The following is a 17509-nucleotide window of genomic DNA, read 5'->3' on the forward strand; positions in this document are numbered from 1 at the left end:
AATAAAATAAAATAAGACAACCCAAAAAACCCAACAGCCTTTTACCCCTCCCCCCATCCAGTCTTCTTCCTAGTCCATGAAATTATGTTTAGGCAAAGGATTTATACAGTGCAGAATATGTATATATAATAAAAGAATGAGGAAAAGAGTAGAAACCTCTGTCTTATACAGTACAGAATATGTATATATAATAAAAGAATGAGGAAAAGAGTAGAAACCTCTGTCTTATAATGTGTACAAAATCTTCCTGGGCCCAATAGCCCTTCCCATCACGACAATGCAGTGGGAAAACACACTGAACTTGGGGTCATAGGACCTGAATTCAAATCCTGATTTTGGACAAGTTATATAACTACTGTAGACCTCAGTTTCTTCATTTGTAAAATGATAGAACTGTAGTTGATGACCTTTTTTAATTTCAATTCCTTTCCTCCTTTCTCCCCAGAACCTCAGGAAGAACATTCAGTTAGTGGGATTTTTTTTAATGGTCAGGAGGGGAAAAACATGTCTTTAGGAGTGCTTCCTCAATAAGCTCTGTCTTGGGGATTCAGCAGAAGGAGTGATAACAGGGGCAACTTTACATATAGGTAGAACATGTCTGCTTATATATTGCAATTTTTAATGGGTTCTAGGAAGACCCTTGTAGCTCCCAGCTTCCCTGTTGACTTGTTAGAGTGCCTGCAATTCCATTTGTTGGCGATTTTTTCCTTTGGATGAAGCTTTGGGGTTTGAAAATTCACATGTTAAAATGCAAATTCTTAAGAAGGGATAGCACAAGCAGCCTTATCAACTATTAGCACCCAATTTGAAGATTATTTTTTCATATCATTTTTTAATCAAAGCTTGACTATTTTGGATATGAGATATTAACTTTAGGGGGACACTGGGGCCCCAGTATAGAAAGAGAAATCCAAGACATAGAACCCAGTCTAGGAAAAACAGGTCAAGATGGGGTATGGTCTTGAGTTAGCCTTGTATCAGAGGTTTACTCATTTCACCTCTCCTTTTTTTTCCCCATCTTAGTTTCTGTCCCTGTGAAAAAGAATAATAACTATAGCTTATGTATATAGTGTTCTTTAGAGTTTACAAAATATTTTAGATATATAAACTCATTTGATCTAAATAAACATAAATAGTAGAAGCATTATTCTTCACATTTTAAATGAGGAAACATGTTCAGAAACAGTAACAGGTTTGTCCAAAGTTGCACAGAATGTCACAAGAAGTGACAGGGCTAGAACACAAAACATCTTTTGACTCCAAATCCAAAGGTTCTACCTACTATACCATCCAGCACTTTCAATCAAAGAAATGAAAGGTAGAAGATGGTTGAAATGAATGAGATCACTTATATATGGATGTTTCTCATTTAGTAATTTCTCATTCTTACAGAGACCTTGACAATCTCATAGATGTAAACCCCAACACACACAATAATGAAAAGTGGTGAGTTTTAAGGCAATCTTTGATTCCTCATGCAAAAGAGAAAATTAAAGATATGGATGCTTATCTATTGAACTTATACTAGAGATTTCCTTTCAGTAAATAGGTGATCAGGAAATAAGCTAAGAGAATAAGTCTTCTGTAGTTCAGGAAAGCTATATGTATCTTGGTATACATGGATACTAGCTCCATCAATACAGATCACAATCTTTCCATGCCTTAGTAGATGGTCCTCATGAGTTACTGTTGGAAAGAATTATCACTTCGTGGCCAGCCAACAAGTAACTAGAGTGGTCCTTGGACCATAGTCATAGGGACCATTGCTATGGCCATATCTGAAGCCCTTCTAGCTTATAGGATCTGCTAGACTTTGGCACAATCCTTGATACGTTTATTGTCATGTCATTGTGAGTCACTGGAGTAGGACTTGAATAGATGAAATAATAATAATTGTTGTTCAGTCATTTCAATCATGTCTGACTCTTTGTAACTCCATTTGGGCTTTTCTCAGCAAAGATACTGGAGTGGTTTGTCATTTGCTGCTCCTGCTCATTTTAGAGATGAGAAAACTGAGGCAAACAGGGTTAAGTGACTTGCCCAAGGCCACACAGCTACTAAGTGAGGACAGATTTGAATTTAGGAAGATGAGTCTTCCAGGCACAGTACTCTATTCACTGTGCTACCTAGCTGCCCAGAGGAATAATAATAACAACATTTATTCTACTCTAAGGTTATGAAGGGTGTTCCTCAGAACAACCCTCTAAGGTTGAAAATGTATCAGCCCCATTTTAAGGATAAAGAAACTGAGGCTCAACTGATTAAGTGACTCCCTTGCAGTCACCTAGCTACTAAATAGCAGAGGCTGATCCAAAGCCCAAGTCTTCTGGCTCTACTACACCAAAATAAATCAAGTAACTGCCTTGGACTAGGCTATTAAACTGAAATATTAATCTGTACTATAGTACAGGAGACAGTGGATTGTATTGGAAAGTGAATTCCAAATTCAGGTCAATCCCTAATGCTTACTCACTATGGCACTGTGAGCAAATCATTCAGCCTCCCCAAATTCAATTTTCCTCACCTCTAAAACAGAGACAATAACATGTGCTCTACATGTTGCATTTTGTATGCATGTGTATATGTGATTGCTACAGAGATACCTTTTTGTAACCTGGAGAAGTGCAATAACACATGAAATGTTCTTGGTCAGCAAGTTGGCTAACATGTATTAAATGTCTTATGTGCAAGGCACTATGCTAAAGGCTGGTGATAAAAGGAGTCTAATAAGGGATACAATATGCAAATTCTGCACCACTATGTGCAAACAAGATATTAACAATTTAACTTGGTAGAAGGGTGGGGTATGGTTGTCTCAGAGAGAAGGCAATAATATTAAGAAGACTGGGAAAGGCTTCCCGCAGAAGGTGAGACTTTAGCAGAGACATGAAGGAAGCCAGAAAACCTCAGAGGTAGAGATGAGGAAGGAAAGCATTGCAAGCATGGAGGGCAACCAAGAAAAACGTTCAGAGTATCATGTTTGAGGAACAACAAGAACACAAGTGTCTCTGGATCACAGAGTAAGTGAAGTTAGTGTGAGAAGACTAGAAAGATAGGAAAGGACCCAGTTAGAAAGTACGTAGGACTGCATATCTGTTTTCAAATTTGGTGCATTAGGAATTACTTTTAAATCTACTTTCACAAATAAAGAACCCCTTCTAAAATTATGTGATTACTGACCTATTTTGAAGATTAGAGAGACATTCCATAGAGACATTATCAGCTTTAAAGGCTAAGGAAAGTAGTTCAGCTATATAAGGATTTCATTGCAGTATAACTTGATGGAAACCTCTTATTTTTTGTGAAATTAATGAGATATATATCGTGGGAGATAAGGGAATCATTCTGACAACTCTTTCAGGGCCTGACCGTATAATTTTCAAAGAGTGTTTACTTTGCCTAGGGCTGCAGGGTATGACCACCCACAATGCATTCAAAGGAATAATATTCAATAGAGTTCTGGAGATTTAAGGTATTTGGATTTAAGCCACATAGGGTTACTATTTATGAAATCAAAATAACACCATTTAGTGGAATTTATAAAGAGGCAGGTTTTAGCTCAACCTAGCAAAGAAGGGAGGTACCATGTGAAAAGAGGGCTGGGTTGAAGTCGTAGATGTGGGATCTACCCCCACTTTGCCCCATTACCTGATTCACCTTGGGCAAGTCTCTTAACCACCTTGGAGCTCAGCCCCTTATTGGCAAACTGAGGGGTTAGACTAGAGGGTCTCTAAATTCCCGTTCGAATCTAAATACACCAACCTATAATTCTATGAACTGAGTTCAAATCTTGTCCCTGCTACTTAGTACCTGGGTCACCTTGGTAAGTCACTTAATTTCTCTGAGCCTCAGTTTTCTCATCTATGAAAGGAATGGGTTTAACTTTTGTTCAGTTCTTTTTCAGTTGTTTCTGACTCTTTGTGACCCCGTTTGTGGTTTTCTTCGCAACTGATTAAGTGGTTTGCCATTTCTTTTTCCAGCTCATTTTACAGAAGAGGAAACTGAGATGAACAGGGTTAAGTGTCACACAGGGTCACACAGCTAGTATTTCTGAGGCCAGATTTAAACTCAGGAAGATGAGTCTTCCTGATTACAAGCCCAGTGCTCTATCAACTACACTACCAAGCCACCATTATGGGTTTAACAAGATGACCTCTAAGGTCCCTTCTAACTCCAAATCTGTGGCCCTGTGATTCTATTAATCTCCAACAAACAGAGCCTTCTAGTAATGCAATGGGCTAGTTCCCAGTCCCTAGAGGGATTAAAGTAGGTTTTGGATTACCTCCTAAGGGTACTGAGGCAGCAAATCTTATAACCTATGGCAAATTAGACTAAATGAACTGCTTCCCTTTTCTGATCCCCCCTTAATGCTGCTGCTTCCCTTCATTCATCATCTTCAGTATATCTTCTATTGTAGCTTGTTAGTATTAGTTGTTTAAGTCACTTAACCCTGTTTGCCTCAGTTACCTCATCTGTAAAATGAGCTGGAGAAGAAAATGGCAAACCACCAGTATCTTTGCCAAGAAAACTCCAAATGGAATTACAAAGAGACATGACTGAAGCAACTGAACAGCATTAATTGGTTACATGTTGTCTCTGCCTTTAGACTGAGTTCCTTGACAGCAAGAACTATCTTTTGCCTTTCTTCATATCCCCAGTGCTTAGCACAGTGCCTAAGGCAGAGTAGGTGCTTAATAAATGCTTCGTGACCGCCTGGTGCTTCTCCATTCTCTACACAGCTGCCAGATTGATACTCCTAAAACTGATTTGACCATGAGCTCCCTCTACAACACAAATATATACCAAAAAAAAAAATCTGCAATGCCTCCCCAGTGCCACTAGGATAAAATGTAAAATCCTCAGCCTGGAATTTAAAGCCCCTTGCCATCTGGTTCCCATCTACTTTTACTGGCTTCTTATTTCATATTGCTCCCCTTCAAATACCTTGTCCGATTCAAATGGCTGACTCTTCTCCAAGCAATCTCTGTATCTACATAAGTAGTCTTCAGTGTCTGAAATTTGCTCCTTCCTCTCCATTGCATTACAGAATTTCTACAGATCAGATACATGATTTCCTACATCAGCCATTTCCTAGTCCACCCAGTTATTAGCATTCTCTCCCTTTTGAAATGATTTTGTATTACATTGTGTGCCCCCACCCCTCATATACATATTGTATCCATTAAGTAGAAGGTAAACTCCTTGAGGACAGGGAATGTGTTGATTATTTATTTTTTTTGCCTTCATTTCCACAGTCCCTTGACAATAGTAGAGGCTTAATAAATGTCTTTTAAATTGAATTGAAAGAATACAATTATAGCGGGCAGCGAGTAGCACACTGGCCCTGAAGTCAGGAGGACCTGAATTCAAAGCTGGCCTCAGACCAAACATATGACACTTACTAGCCGTGTGACCCTGGGCAAGGCACTTAACCCAATTGCCTTAAAAAAAAAAAGAATACAATTATACTTGCATTCCCTATCACACTCAAAACACATTGGGTGTTGGGGTGTGGATAGAGAGGCCTATACAAATGTCATCCTTTTGTGGATTTAAAAAAAATTAAAATAAAAAAAAGATTGACTAGCATAGATTTTTTAAAAACTGCTATGGAAATCAAAATTTTTGTCATGCTATTGTAGGAAATCCCATTGCAGACATGACATTTAAATGATGTGGTTGAAAATAGATTTCTCTGCTTTGAAATGTAATTCAAGACAGATTTAATAATTTGGTAATCTTTAGCAAAAAGCCAAATGTATCTTTAGACTTTGTTCTTTAAAGTCATCTTTTAATCTATAACTTATTTGGAATATGTTTATTTAACAGCGGCAAGCATTTGACCATTTATGGAAAATTCCTAACACTGTTGGATGAGTGGAATTAAATTTCATGAGATGGAATGGGTCTTACAACTATCTTAGACTAGTTATATAAGCCCAATAATTTCACTTTTTTGGTCAGCTAGGTGGCACAGTGGAGTGCTAGGCCTAGAGTCAGGGAGACTCATCTTCCTGAGTTCAAATCTTCTCACCAGCTGTGTGACTCTGGGCAAACCCCATTTGCCTCAGTTTCCTCATTTGTAAAATTGGCTGGAAAAGAAAATGGAAAACTATTCCACTATCTTTTCCAAGAAAATCCCAAATGGGGTCATGAAGAGTCAGGCATGACTGAAAAATGACTGAGCAACAACAAAAATTTCACTTTCTCATAATTTAAAGGTCATTCTGAAATACATGCATGTGTTCATGTAGTAACTTTCTTAAGACAAAAAAAACGTATTAAGGAGACACATAGGAATTAAAGGAAGACTCTATCTTGGAATAATAAGTGCTGATAAAGATCTAAACTCTTCTCTGTGTTTTTTCTAATCTTATTTTATCAAAGTTTAGCTAGCCTTGAGAAGGAAGAGGAGCTAAGACTTTGAACTTTTCTTAGATTAATAATTTTCTCAGATACTCAGAAATAAAACTAAATGTTCCTAACCCCCACTAAGCTAGCTGGTATTTTTAGAGAAATAAAAAATGTAGGTCTGAGTTCTGCAGGAATAAAAATGTTGACCTTAATTTATAACAAGATGGAAGATGAAGATTCTCAAAGGAAGTCTTTGGATCATTCTCATGGAACCGATCGACTGTTGTAAGACATCATAGATTGGCAGCTTTTTGAAATGTCACAACTAGGAGGTGAAGCAATCTCAGAAACCAACCTCAGACTTTCCATCCTTGATGAAAGATAGAGTTAAAGAATGTAGTTAACACTTTCAGAATAGCCTACCCTGAAAGATAATGGTTGTATCTAAGTGCAGTAATACAGAACAAGGAGAAGGAGTACTTGGTTTCTAGGAGTGTCTACGTGTGGTTGAGCAGCCAAATCTAGCAAGGTTTCATCTTATTGCTAATAACATTTTTGTTTGCATGATTAAAGGGAAAACAAACAAACAAACAAGCAACCTTCAAGTGTGTTTGGTTTTTAAATGGGTCTCTGAATCTGGGGTTTTTGTTTATTTTTTTTTGGTTTTGTTTTGTTTTTAGGCTAGAGGAACATAGCAATTCATCTACCAATGCCAGAAACAACCAGTCCAGCATAAACACAGCCTATTCTCATGAAACCAGGACATCTTCCAGGTATGCTAGGTATTTTAAGTCAATAAATTAAATTTTAAAAAAAATTAACCAATCTGCACATAGCTTTTTCCCTTGCAGAAATTTCCCACTTTATCAGGTGATTGTAATAGAAAGGTTTTTTTTGTGCATAAAGTCTTTCAGAAAGGTAATAGGATTAATCATTTGGACATTGTTGTGATGTGGTATAGTAGATAGAGGGCCTCAGGATCCAAAAGACTGGCCTATGACAACATGTGACTGTGAGTAAGTCATTCAACTTCTCAATGTCCTACTTAACTCTAAGACTATAATTTGGAGCGGTGGCACAGTGGTGGAGACAGTTTCTATACTGGACGTTTCTTTTCTGAATGAAATTACCAACTGGTGAAAACTATATGCTATTAAAACACGACAGTGTAAAAAGTTGTTTCTGTGTTGCTATAAAAGGGTCATACTTATTTGATAATTAAAATATAAATATTTTATTTACATTACTCCATCTAATATGAAAAGATAAAAGACAGAAGAAGAAAGGCAGCATGTTATGGTAGATAAAGAGTTAGCCTTGGAGTCAGAAGGACCTTATTTCAAGTCCCGCCTCTGATATGTACTGGCTCTGTGATGTTGTTTTCATTTGTGTCTGACTCTTTGTGACCCCCTTTGGGGTTTTCTTGGCAAAGATACTGGACTGCTTTGCCATTTCCTTTTCTACCTCAGTTTACAGATGAGGAAACTGAGGCAAACAGGGTTAAATGACTTGCCCAGATTCATACAGCTATTAAGTGTCTGAGGCCAGATCTGAACTCAGGAAGATGAGTCTTCCTGACTCCAGGTCCAGCACTTTATCTATTGCATCACCTAGCTGTCCTCCACTGGCTCTGTGGCCCTGAGCAAATCACTTAACCTTTAAATATTCCCCATACAAGTATTTAAGACTATTAAGTACAGAATAGTTGCTGATCTGTATTGGTGGAAGGAATTTCTTTATGGGAGGCTCACTACATTTTTTAAATCATAGGTCCAGACCAAAATGAAAACAAACAAATGAAATGAGAGAGAGAGAGAGAGAGAGAGAGAGAGAGAGAGAGAGAGAGAGAGAGAGAGAGAGAGAGAAACACTGAGGGAGGAAAGCTGAGCACTCCAGTGTATGATCTTTCCATTTAATAAGAAAGACAGAGGTGATTATTCCCAACACTTTTATTATAAAAACTAAGTTGATAATAGCTCAATTTTAAATAAAACTTCAAAGTTTGTAAAGTGCTTTTCTCATTACAACCCTTGAGGTAGATAGAAACCATGTCACTAGAGTACTTTAAAAACTAGGGACCTGAATTTAATATTTTGTATAAAGCATGATTATGACATTTATCTATTCATTCAATCAACAGATTTAGTGGAACACCTATAATAATGATGATGATAATAATGATAATGATAATAACTAGCTTTTACATGGTTCTGTAAGATTTGCAAAGTATTTTATACATATTATTACATTTGATTTGTAATAGGCAAGGCAATATGCTATGTGAACCATGAGAGTTACAAAGAAAAATAAGGCAGTTTCCTGTCTTCAAAGAGCTTACAGTCTAGTAAATGATAAAAGTAACCTTTTTAATTATTCATAAAATCCCAGTAAATAGTACAATTTCATATGAGCTTAATTAGTATTTTACTTTAGATTTTAAAATCTGTGGGGGGATTGCTATTGGGAAATATGATTAGGACAATAGGATAAAAAGGAATTTTAAAAGTCAAAGTAATTACTAATCAAATTCTCAGTGTGTTTACTCACATGTGAGACAAAATATTCTTGAGAATAATGTCTAATTTTAAACATGATGTTTTAGAAATAGAATATACTGGTGGAAGTATATAGTACCAGGAATAAAAATACTGATAATGAATTTTGGGAGTGGTCAATTAATATAACCTTTACATTTACATTAAAAATAATTTAGAAGAAGAAATACCTATGAATAAATTACATTTTGTACTAAATTTTACTAAGTATTAACTCTAGTTATTCAATAGCCTGCTATCATTAATATTCTTGTAAATAAAATTTTAAAAATGAAGTTAAAAATGTTTGTATTTCAGCTATAATACTCGAACCAAGTACTCAAGTCCAAAGGACAGTGTTGTGTACACAAGGACATATGTGGAGAATAGGTATTGGAAAGTTACCTCAAATATTTCCCTATTTTAAAAATAATTTTGAAATCATCTATGGTTAAGGTAGAAGATGTAATCTTCAGGTATGGTGCTCCTAGTATGAAAAATATTTACTGATATTTTGAATGCTGGATGCATAATTATATGTGATGTTCCAAATGTTGAATTATCCTGGGAAAGGCTAATCTAGTTGAATTTTAAGATCAGTACACACACACACACACACACACACACACACACACACACACACACACACACACATGCGTGCATGAAAGGCAACATGACATAGTGGCCAGCCTTAGAGTCAGAAAGACCTGGGTTCAATTTTGACCTCTGACACATACTAGCTGTTTAACCATGGGCAGTTCACCTAAAATTTCCTAAAATTATATAAATTACAAAAATGGGAAGTTCTCTGAAGTTTATATATGTGTGTGTATGTATGTATGTATGTGTATGTATACATATATATTACAGCAAATTGTTGATCTGCTTTGGTGGAGGGAATTTCCACATAAGAAGCTTTCTACACCAATGAAATAACAGAACTAGAATAGAAAACAATTTTTAAAACCCTATCATGTATGTTTATTGTTTAAATATGTATTTAAATCTGTGTATATGCATGCATGTATATGTATATATGCATGTGTACACACATATACACACATGCACACTCATCATTTGGGTATACACCTGTATGGGGTAAATTAACCATTTGAAAGTTCTCACATAATTTTCACATATTTATTTGTAGTATAATACATTTTTGAAATTCTGAAGTCCCCAAGTATCTCTCTAAGAATAATTACACTTAGATTAGGAGTTTCCAGATGCTATTAATTGCCTGCTGTGTTGGGTGCAACAGGAACTGCTTTCAACAGTTTCTCCATTAGAGCGTCAGAGATTACGGGGTGACGTAATGAGATGACAAATTGAAGAGACATATGTACTACACATATTGATTTTAGCCTGCTGTTTAAAAACAATTTCAAAGAGGAAAGCCTCTTTTTTTGCCTTTTGGCTGTGGATCACAAGAAAGACTATGCTATAAGGATGATCTAGAGTGATTCCCAGGAGGGCCAAAGGTCAGTGAAGTGTGCCACAGGAAGCTTTTGTAGTCAACATTTTTTCTCATATGTGACCATTATGTATATACATTTATATATATATATATATATATATATATACACACACACACACACACACACACACACACAAAACACACAAATGCATACATATACATTTATGTGTATGTATATATGTGCACACATATATGTATGTATACATGTATGAATATATATACCCACATATATATAAAACAAGCTCACCTGAATGGTCACCTGAGTAACTCCAGCTACCTTTAATTGAAAAGATAAAAAAATTCCACTGTTAATTTCAAAATAACAAGTAGCTAAATATGCAAGAAATTAAAAAGCAGTTAAACAGGTCTAAAGTAACCATGAAAAGCAAGCAAAAGGTCAAATAGCAGCAAAGAGAATGAAAACATCATTTTGTCATTTTCTGGTTAATCATATAATAATCTCACATAGAAACTATATTCTAATAATCTCTCACAGTAGAAGAGATATTGATTTAAAAGCATTTCTTATGAAATTCTATGTCAAACAATACTATGTTCGAGTTAAGTAAAAACACTTTTATTTAGGATTGAGGAGTAGGAGGGCAATTATCCACAGATAATTAAAAAAAATAAAAAGTCAGCGCTATTAGCACTTGAATGATGTAGTCTGGTGTCTGTACTGATGAGAGTGAATCTTTCATTTTATAAATACAGTCATCAACATCTGGAAAAGAACATATCATTGAAAAAAATGAAAAGATCCAAGATCCACAACCTCCCCCACGCCCAGCAAAGAGTTCTGAAAGTTGAACTTAAGGAAGTTTTGTGAAGCAGCAGTTTGCCCTTCATTATGTTCATTTCAACAGGTTACAGATACACTTCACACTTTTTCAAATTTTATAGTACAATACATAGAAAAAGCATAGGACTGGGAAGAAAGGGCTTAGCTTTAACAATAGTTTTGCCTCTAACTAGATCTGTGATGAGGGAGGAGGGAGAATGAACTCCTTCTAAAGGAATATGATGCTCGTATTCTGTTCTAAATTTGTCACTCATGAATTTATCCAAAATTATCTCAAATCCTCTGTTTTAGCCTGGGTTAACTGTGGGGAAAGAGGTAACAAATTCCCATAAGTTTAATTCTGTTTCTAATATCCTTTCCACGGACAGTCTGGGTGGTGGCAAAGTGAGAAATACTATCCAATACTATCAAGGCTTAAAACTGCACTGAGGCTTTAGGGTCACTCTGAACTGACAAGTATTGTAAAGCTGTCACTGAAAAAGAATGAAACCATTAGGTTTCTGGAATCTAATCTTCCCGAGGAAACTGGGTATTTGGGAAGTAATCATAACCACAACTTACACTTATTCAGAGTTTAAGATTCACCAAAAAAAAAATTCCTGGCAACAATCTTGTGAAGTAAGTAGTCTAAATATTACTGGGTCCATTTTAGGGACAAGAAAAATGAAGTTCATAGAGGCTGGATGATTTGCCCACAGTTACACAACTAGCAAATATCAAAGCTGGGATTGAATCACAGATGTCCTGACTCAAAGCCCAGTGTTCTTATATAACATGACTGGGCAGAATATTTCAAATTTTACTCATCTGCAATGTAGATGGATGTTCAAAAGTCAGGCAACAACCATTTCTTAAGTAGTTACTACATGCAAGTCACTGTGCTAAGTGCTTGAGATACAAAGAAGAACAAATAATTAAAAGCACACCTTGATATAGCAATACTTTTTTTAAAAAAGTACCAAAAGACTTCAAACATGATTCATTATTTCATTTTGTATCTATTTTAATTTTTTTCCTCAGATGTTTGGCAAAAAATGCCCCAAAACACAAACGTTGCTTATTGTTTTTTAACTTGGCTTTTGAATACCAAGTTGATTCTCGATTCTATGTGTAGTTTCTTTCTTTGTCCCTGTCTCTTTACCTTTCTGTCTTTCTATCTCTGTGTCACTGTCACTTGTCTCTCTCTCTGTCTCTCTACCTCTCTATCTCTGTCTTGGTCCCTGCCTCATAAAGAGAGAGAGAGAGAGAGAGAGAGAGAGAGAGAGAGAGAGAATATAGGTACTTTCAATATTGCAGGACACCTTGAAGGATGAACATGTTTCATAGATCTGTATTTTGTTTATTTATAGCAAATACCCAAAGGACGGCTATGAAGAAAGTGTCACTGGAAAATATATACAAACAGTTTATTCAACCTCTGATAGGTAAGTATGTATTATATACATGTGTGTTGTGGTGAGTTAAAAGCAGTTAGTGAGCCAATCAATTAACATTTATTAAATGCCTACTGTGTGGGGAAAAAAGTTCTTGTTCTGAAGGAATTCACAGTCTAATGGATAGCTAATAGACCAGTTAGGGAAAAGCACAGAGTATGTGAAGAAGAGTATAAAGGTTGTCTAGAAATGCAAATTAGAAGAAGGTGGTAAGGGGCCTTTAATATCTAACTATAATTTTTTCACTGAAGATTTTTGGTCTACGTAGGGATCAGAAACTTTTGGCAAGGATGGCCAAGGGCCAATCAACCTTTAGCATGTACTACACATATTTCCCTTTCTCACTGTCTTCACAAGTCTAATACTGCTCTATTGCTGAAAGTCACCTTCTCTCATGGTGGCACCATTTGAAGAAATTAATGTCATCATCCTCTCTGTCCTGAGAGGAATAGAGAGCTGGCTTCCGTACTTGGAATACTTGGGTTTGAATCCTACCTCTGGCACATACTGGCTATGTGACTTAAGGCACGTCATTTAACTTCTCAGTACTGTAACAAAATATCTAAGAATGTAAATTGTAGGGAAGGTGCTAATATTCATTAGTAGAGGAAGTTTCTTCATCTAGGAATCTCCATACCAATGCAATAACAGGACAGGTTCTATCTCATCCCTATCCTCTGCCTTGCTGGCATGACAGAAGGAGCAACCAATCATTTAATCAATCAACAGGTATTTTTAAGTAATTACTATGCTCCAAATATTGTGTTAAAGACTCCTGGTTTATAATGTGATATTGGTATTGGAGAAATCCCCAAATTAATGACTTTTCCATGGTGGTATGCCTATTATTGACATGGCTGGATACAGCCTCTGCCCATAAGAGTGTTCCTATTAATATACTAAGTAGCTTTCTCTTAATTTTGCAAAGTGCTTGGCGATTCTCCTTATTTACCTATGCCCCATGTGGGTGTTCAGCCTTTTTACCATTAAACAGTATTAGTGCTCGCTCACTATGTGTCATAGGTACTATGGAGAATTATAAAAGAAATAATAATCCTGCTTCCCTACCTTTAAGTGCTTGCAATCTATTGGGGTATGATTGCATATATAAACCCAGAAAAATATGTAACTACACATACAAAATTAATGTCGAGTTTCTGGCTGTGTGCCTGAATGCATAGAAAAATTGTATCCTTTCTGGGTACATAAAAAGTTAATACCTGCCATGTTCATTCAGAACAACAGTTCATCCATTTCTGGTACTCTTACCAATAGCATCAAGGGAGGTATATTGAAAGGTGCTTGTTTCTCTCATTGCTATATTTCTCAAAATTAAGAATTTACCCAAATATCCAAGTTTTTCCTTTAATGGCCTTTTAAGGACTTCAAGCCTTTTTGTTTACATCAAAATCCTCTTGAAAGTGTTTCTCTTTTTGGTTTGCTCAATTTTTTGAGAATTACAAGATTCATAAGGTTACAACATGTAGTATGGAGCCATTTGATTTGCTCCAAACTAGCCTCTATCATGCAATTTCTCCTGGTGTTATTATCAAAAGGTGAACCTCTTGTTTTCTGTTCTATGTGCCCTCTTTGCCACTCCTGAATTCTTAAGGTATGATTTTCCCTCATATTATTCCATTGCCATCATTTTTAAGTAATTAGCAAGTCAATGAGATAATATAATAGTAGCAGGTGGTCTGGAGCATTCATACTGGCAAATTCTGGACTGCAAAGTTTCTCAAAATAACATGGCTAACATTTCATCACATCATTACCATATATTTGTAAAGGTGACTGTCAGTGCAATGTATGAACCTGTCATTTAAAAGATGGAGATTCTCACATTTATATAATTGTTCATGCTTGCACAGGTCTGTCATTGAAAAGGATATGTGTACCTATTGCCGAAAGCCCCTGGGCTCAAAGACCAAAATGATCTTGGATGAGTTACAGATTTGCTGTCATTCAACTTGCTTCAAAGTAAGAAGTGCTTCTTTTTTTTTTTTTTGGAATATGAGCTTACATACCAATGAATAATCAAGAAGTAAATGAAAAAGCTCATGTTAAGTGATTACTGTATTAAATGAGCAATGGGAATACCAATACAAAAGTGAAACAATCCCTGCCTTCACAGAGCTTCTATTCTAAGGCTGGTGGCTGGGTGGAGAAAGACAACATATACAGATGAATGATGGTGAGGGAGAGAGAGAGTTTACTCTGACGAGTCGCAGGGACAGCAAGTCAATCCATTGGGCAGCTGGTTGACATACCTCTTCCAGAAAACAATGTTAGTATTGATTTGATGACTGTGCCTAGAGCAGGAAATTTAACATGGGGAGAGGAGATAGATGGGTCTTTAATGGTAGAGCAGATGGCAAGATGACCCAGGTGGTTGACTGGATGGAGTGTAAAGAGTGGAATGATCTAGGGCTGGCTGAGTTGGTGAGTTGGTACTCCTTTACCCATCATCACCTCACTAAGGAGAAATTCCTCATCACATCCTTGGGCAGGAATTTCAAAGCTGAATGGATTAACTGCCCCAGGGCCTAGGGATATGATTTCTACAAATTGGGTCTAAAGGATGCAGTTTTAAGTGGTAACAAACATAACAACTGAGCACATGAAAAAATGGGCCCTGGTAGGTGACTGGATGAGTAGGTGAGATATAAAGCACGATCTGGTTGAATATATAACATAAAAATAATTGCTTTTTGAAAAACGCATAAGGGAAGTAATGCTTTATAGACCCCCACTATTGTCTTCATTAATAATACATTGTTTAAATATGCTCTTCAGTGCTGTCAAAGATTTGTGGGTATTGGCTTTGCAATATCCTTGGAAACAATTAATAATGTATATTTGACATTTGACAGTTCCTGGCTCTTTTCAGTTCTGTAGAAATGTGGTCAGTGTACAACAGATGAATTTATAAAATTTACTCCAAAGTTTTAATGAATCATAATAATTGTGATATTCAAAAAATGACAAAAGTATAGAAAAGGAACTACATACAAATTTAAAATTTCATATTCAGCAGTGTAACCATAAAATGTCATTGGGGCTCTTGGAAAAACAGTCAGTGGATCGTTAACCCCAGAGATTATTACAGAAGATTCTTTTCCAGCAGCCTGATTCCAACAGCATAATTAATTATAATTAGTTGCCTAACTCAAGGCATCCATGTAGGAGTGGTCCTCAATGACCTGTCACCTAATTACCTCCTAATGCACTGGGTTTTGATATATCTCATAGTCAAAGGCTGGCAGATAAGTTTCTCTTCCCACAACAAGCAGAAATAGAGAAGCTGAGTAGGAGCCAAAATACTGGTAGACCACGTGGCTTAGAAACACAGTCATGGATAGCAACAAACCATACACTTAGTAGCTAGGGCTACAAATCTAGGGGTGATCTTGACATGTTTATAGTGTAGAAAGGCCTGCTGGTCTTCCATTAGTCTTTTGAGATGTATCCGTATAAATGGATAGCACTGGATTCAGCCTCATTTGCAAACATGAAAGACATTGATATACTATATATACATGATATTATGTTAACATTAGAGAAAAGCTTCCCCCTGGCAGTTTGTACAATGGAATGTGAAGACTACACAGTTGGTATAATTTGAAAAGTTCCCCGTAAAATTGTTACATTTTATTGAAAGGAATAATGCTCCCCCTGTTACAGTATTTACTCTATACTTGTCCATATGGAAGTATCATGTACAAATTATCTCATTTATGCCGCCACTCTCCCTATAGCAGCTGTTTCACACCTTTCCTTCCTTCCTTGAGCCCCAACCTCTTCTCTCACTTACTACTTTAATGAGACTAAGTCCATCTATTGTGAGCCTCCTTATCTCTCGCCTACAACTTAGAATCTCTCTGTGTTCTTGAGTATGTTTTTTTTTTTCCATTCTCAGTCTCAGATAATAGCGACCTTCCTTTTTGCAAGATTAACCTCTGCTTTTATACACATAACCTCATTGTCTCCTGACTCCTCCACAATCTGGCTTCATTCCTCTCCCCTTTTCTTTCCCAGTTCTCCCTCCTTTCTTCCTCCTCTCTCTCCTCCTCCCTTTTATTCACTCTCCTTTTTCCCTCTCTTCCCTTCCCTATTCTCTTCTCCCTTTCCCTCCCTTTTTAAGTTCCTCCCATCTCCTTCCTTCTTTCTGTTCTTTATCTTTCTTTTGTTTTCTTTCTCCCTCTTTCCCTTTTCTCTGACCCTCCCTCTTTTCTTCTTTCTCTACCTCTTCTCTCTTTTACTCTTCCATTCTATTTTCTCTCTCATTCCCTCTTCTTCTGTTTCCCTCTTTTTCATTCTCTTTCCATCTTTCCCCTACCCTTTATCTCTCTCTTTCTCTTTTCCATCTTTAATCTTTTATTTTCTTCCACCTCCCCAACCTACTTAGATCTTCCCTATTATAAAAAAAAAGAGTGATACCTTCACTTGACTGTCACCAAGCTACTGTCTTATTTTTAATTTTACCTCACTATTAAACTTCTGGAAATAGTAGTCTACATTTGCTGTCTTCATTTTCTCAGTAATTATTCTCTCCTGAATTTCATGAAATCTGACTTTGGTCCCTACCACTCTACTTTAAAAAGTCAGCAATCTCCAAAGTCACCAATTGCTTCTTAATTGCCAAAACCTTTCCTCAGTCTTCCTCCTCCTTGACCCTTCTATAGCATTTGATACTCTTGATCACATCATCTTTTTTTAATATTTGTTCTCATTTTTCTTCCAGACATTTATTTTCCTCATTCTTCTCTTACCCTACCCATGTATTATTGCTTATTCTTTGCTGATTGATATTCCTTTTCCCATCCACTAAATGTAGGTATTTTCTAGGTCATGTTCTTGACTTTCTTCTCTTCTTGCTGTGTTAGAGATTTCACCTTTTCCCATAGTT

At 36.4% G+C, this 17509-nt stretch overlaps 1 protein-coding gene across 20 annotated transcripts in view; it reads left to right on the forward strand.

Annotated features, from left to right (window-relative positions):
* Positions 1-17509, forward strand: part of SCEL (sciellin) — a 152663-nt gene that overhangs the window by 129053 nt on the left and 6101 nt on the right. For 18 of the 20 annotated variants that reach the window (XM_078147212.1, XM_020973296.2, XM_078147210.1 and 15 more), the window contains 4 exons: positions 7035-7127; positions 9207-9278; positions 12517-12591; positions 14472-14580. In XM_078147212.1, the coding sequence (XP_078003338.1) occupies positions 7035-7127; positions 9207-9278; positions 12517-12591; positions 14472-14580 (349 nt within the window). Of the gene's footprint in view, positions 1-1392; positions 1447-7034; positions 7128-9206; positions 9279-12516; positions 12592-14471; positions 14581-17509 lie in introns of all 20 variants that reach the window. The other 2 variants (XM_078147216.1, XM_078147214.1) reach the window with 2 other exon arrangements.

This window comes from Phascolarctos cinereus, unplaced genomic scaffold (assembly GCF_003287225.1).
Source record: "Phascolarctos cinereus isolate Bilbo 61053 unplaced genomic scaffold, phaCin_HiC Scaffold_7;HRSCAF=346, whole genome shotgun sequence".
Taxonomy (NCBI): Eukaryota; Metazoa; Chordata; class Mammalia; order Diprotodontia; family Phascolarctidae; genus Phascolarctos; species Phascolarctos cinereus.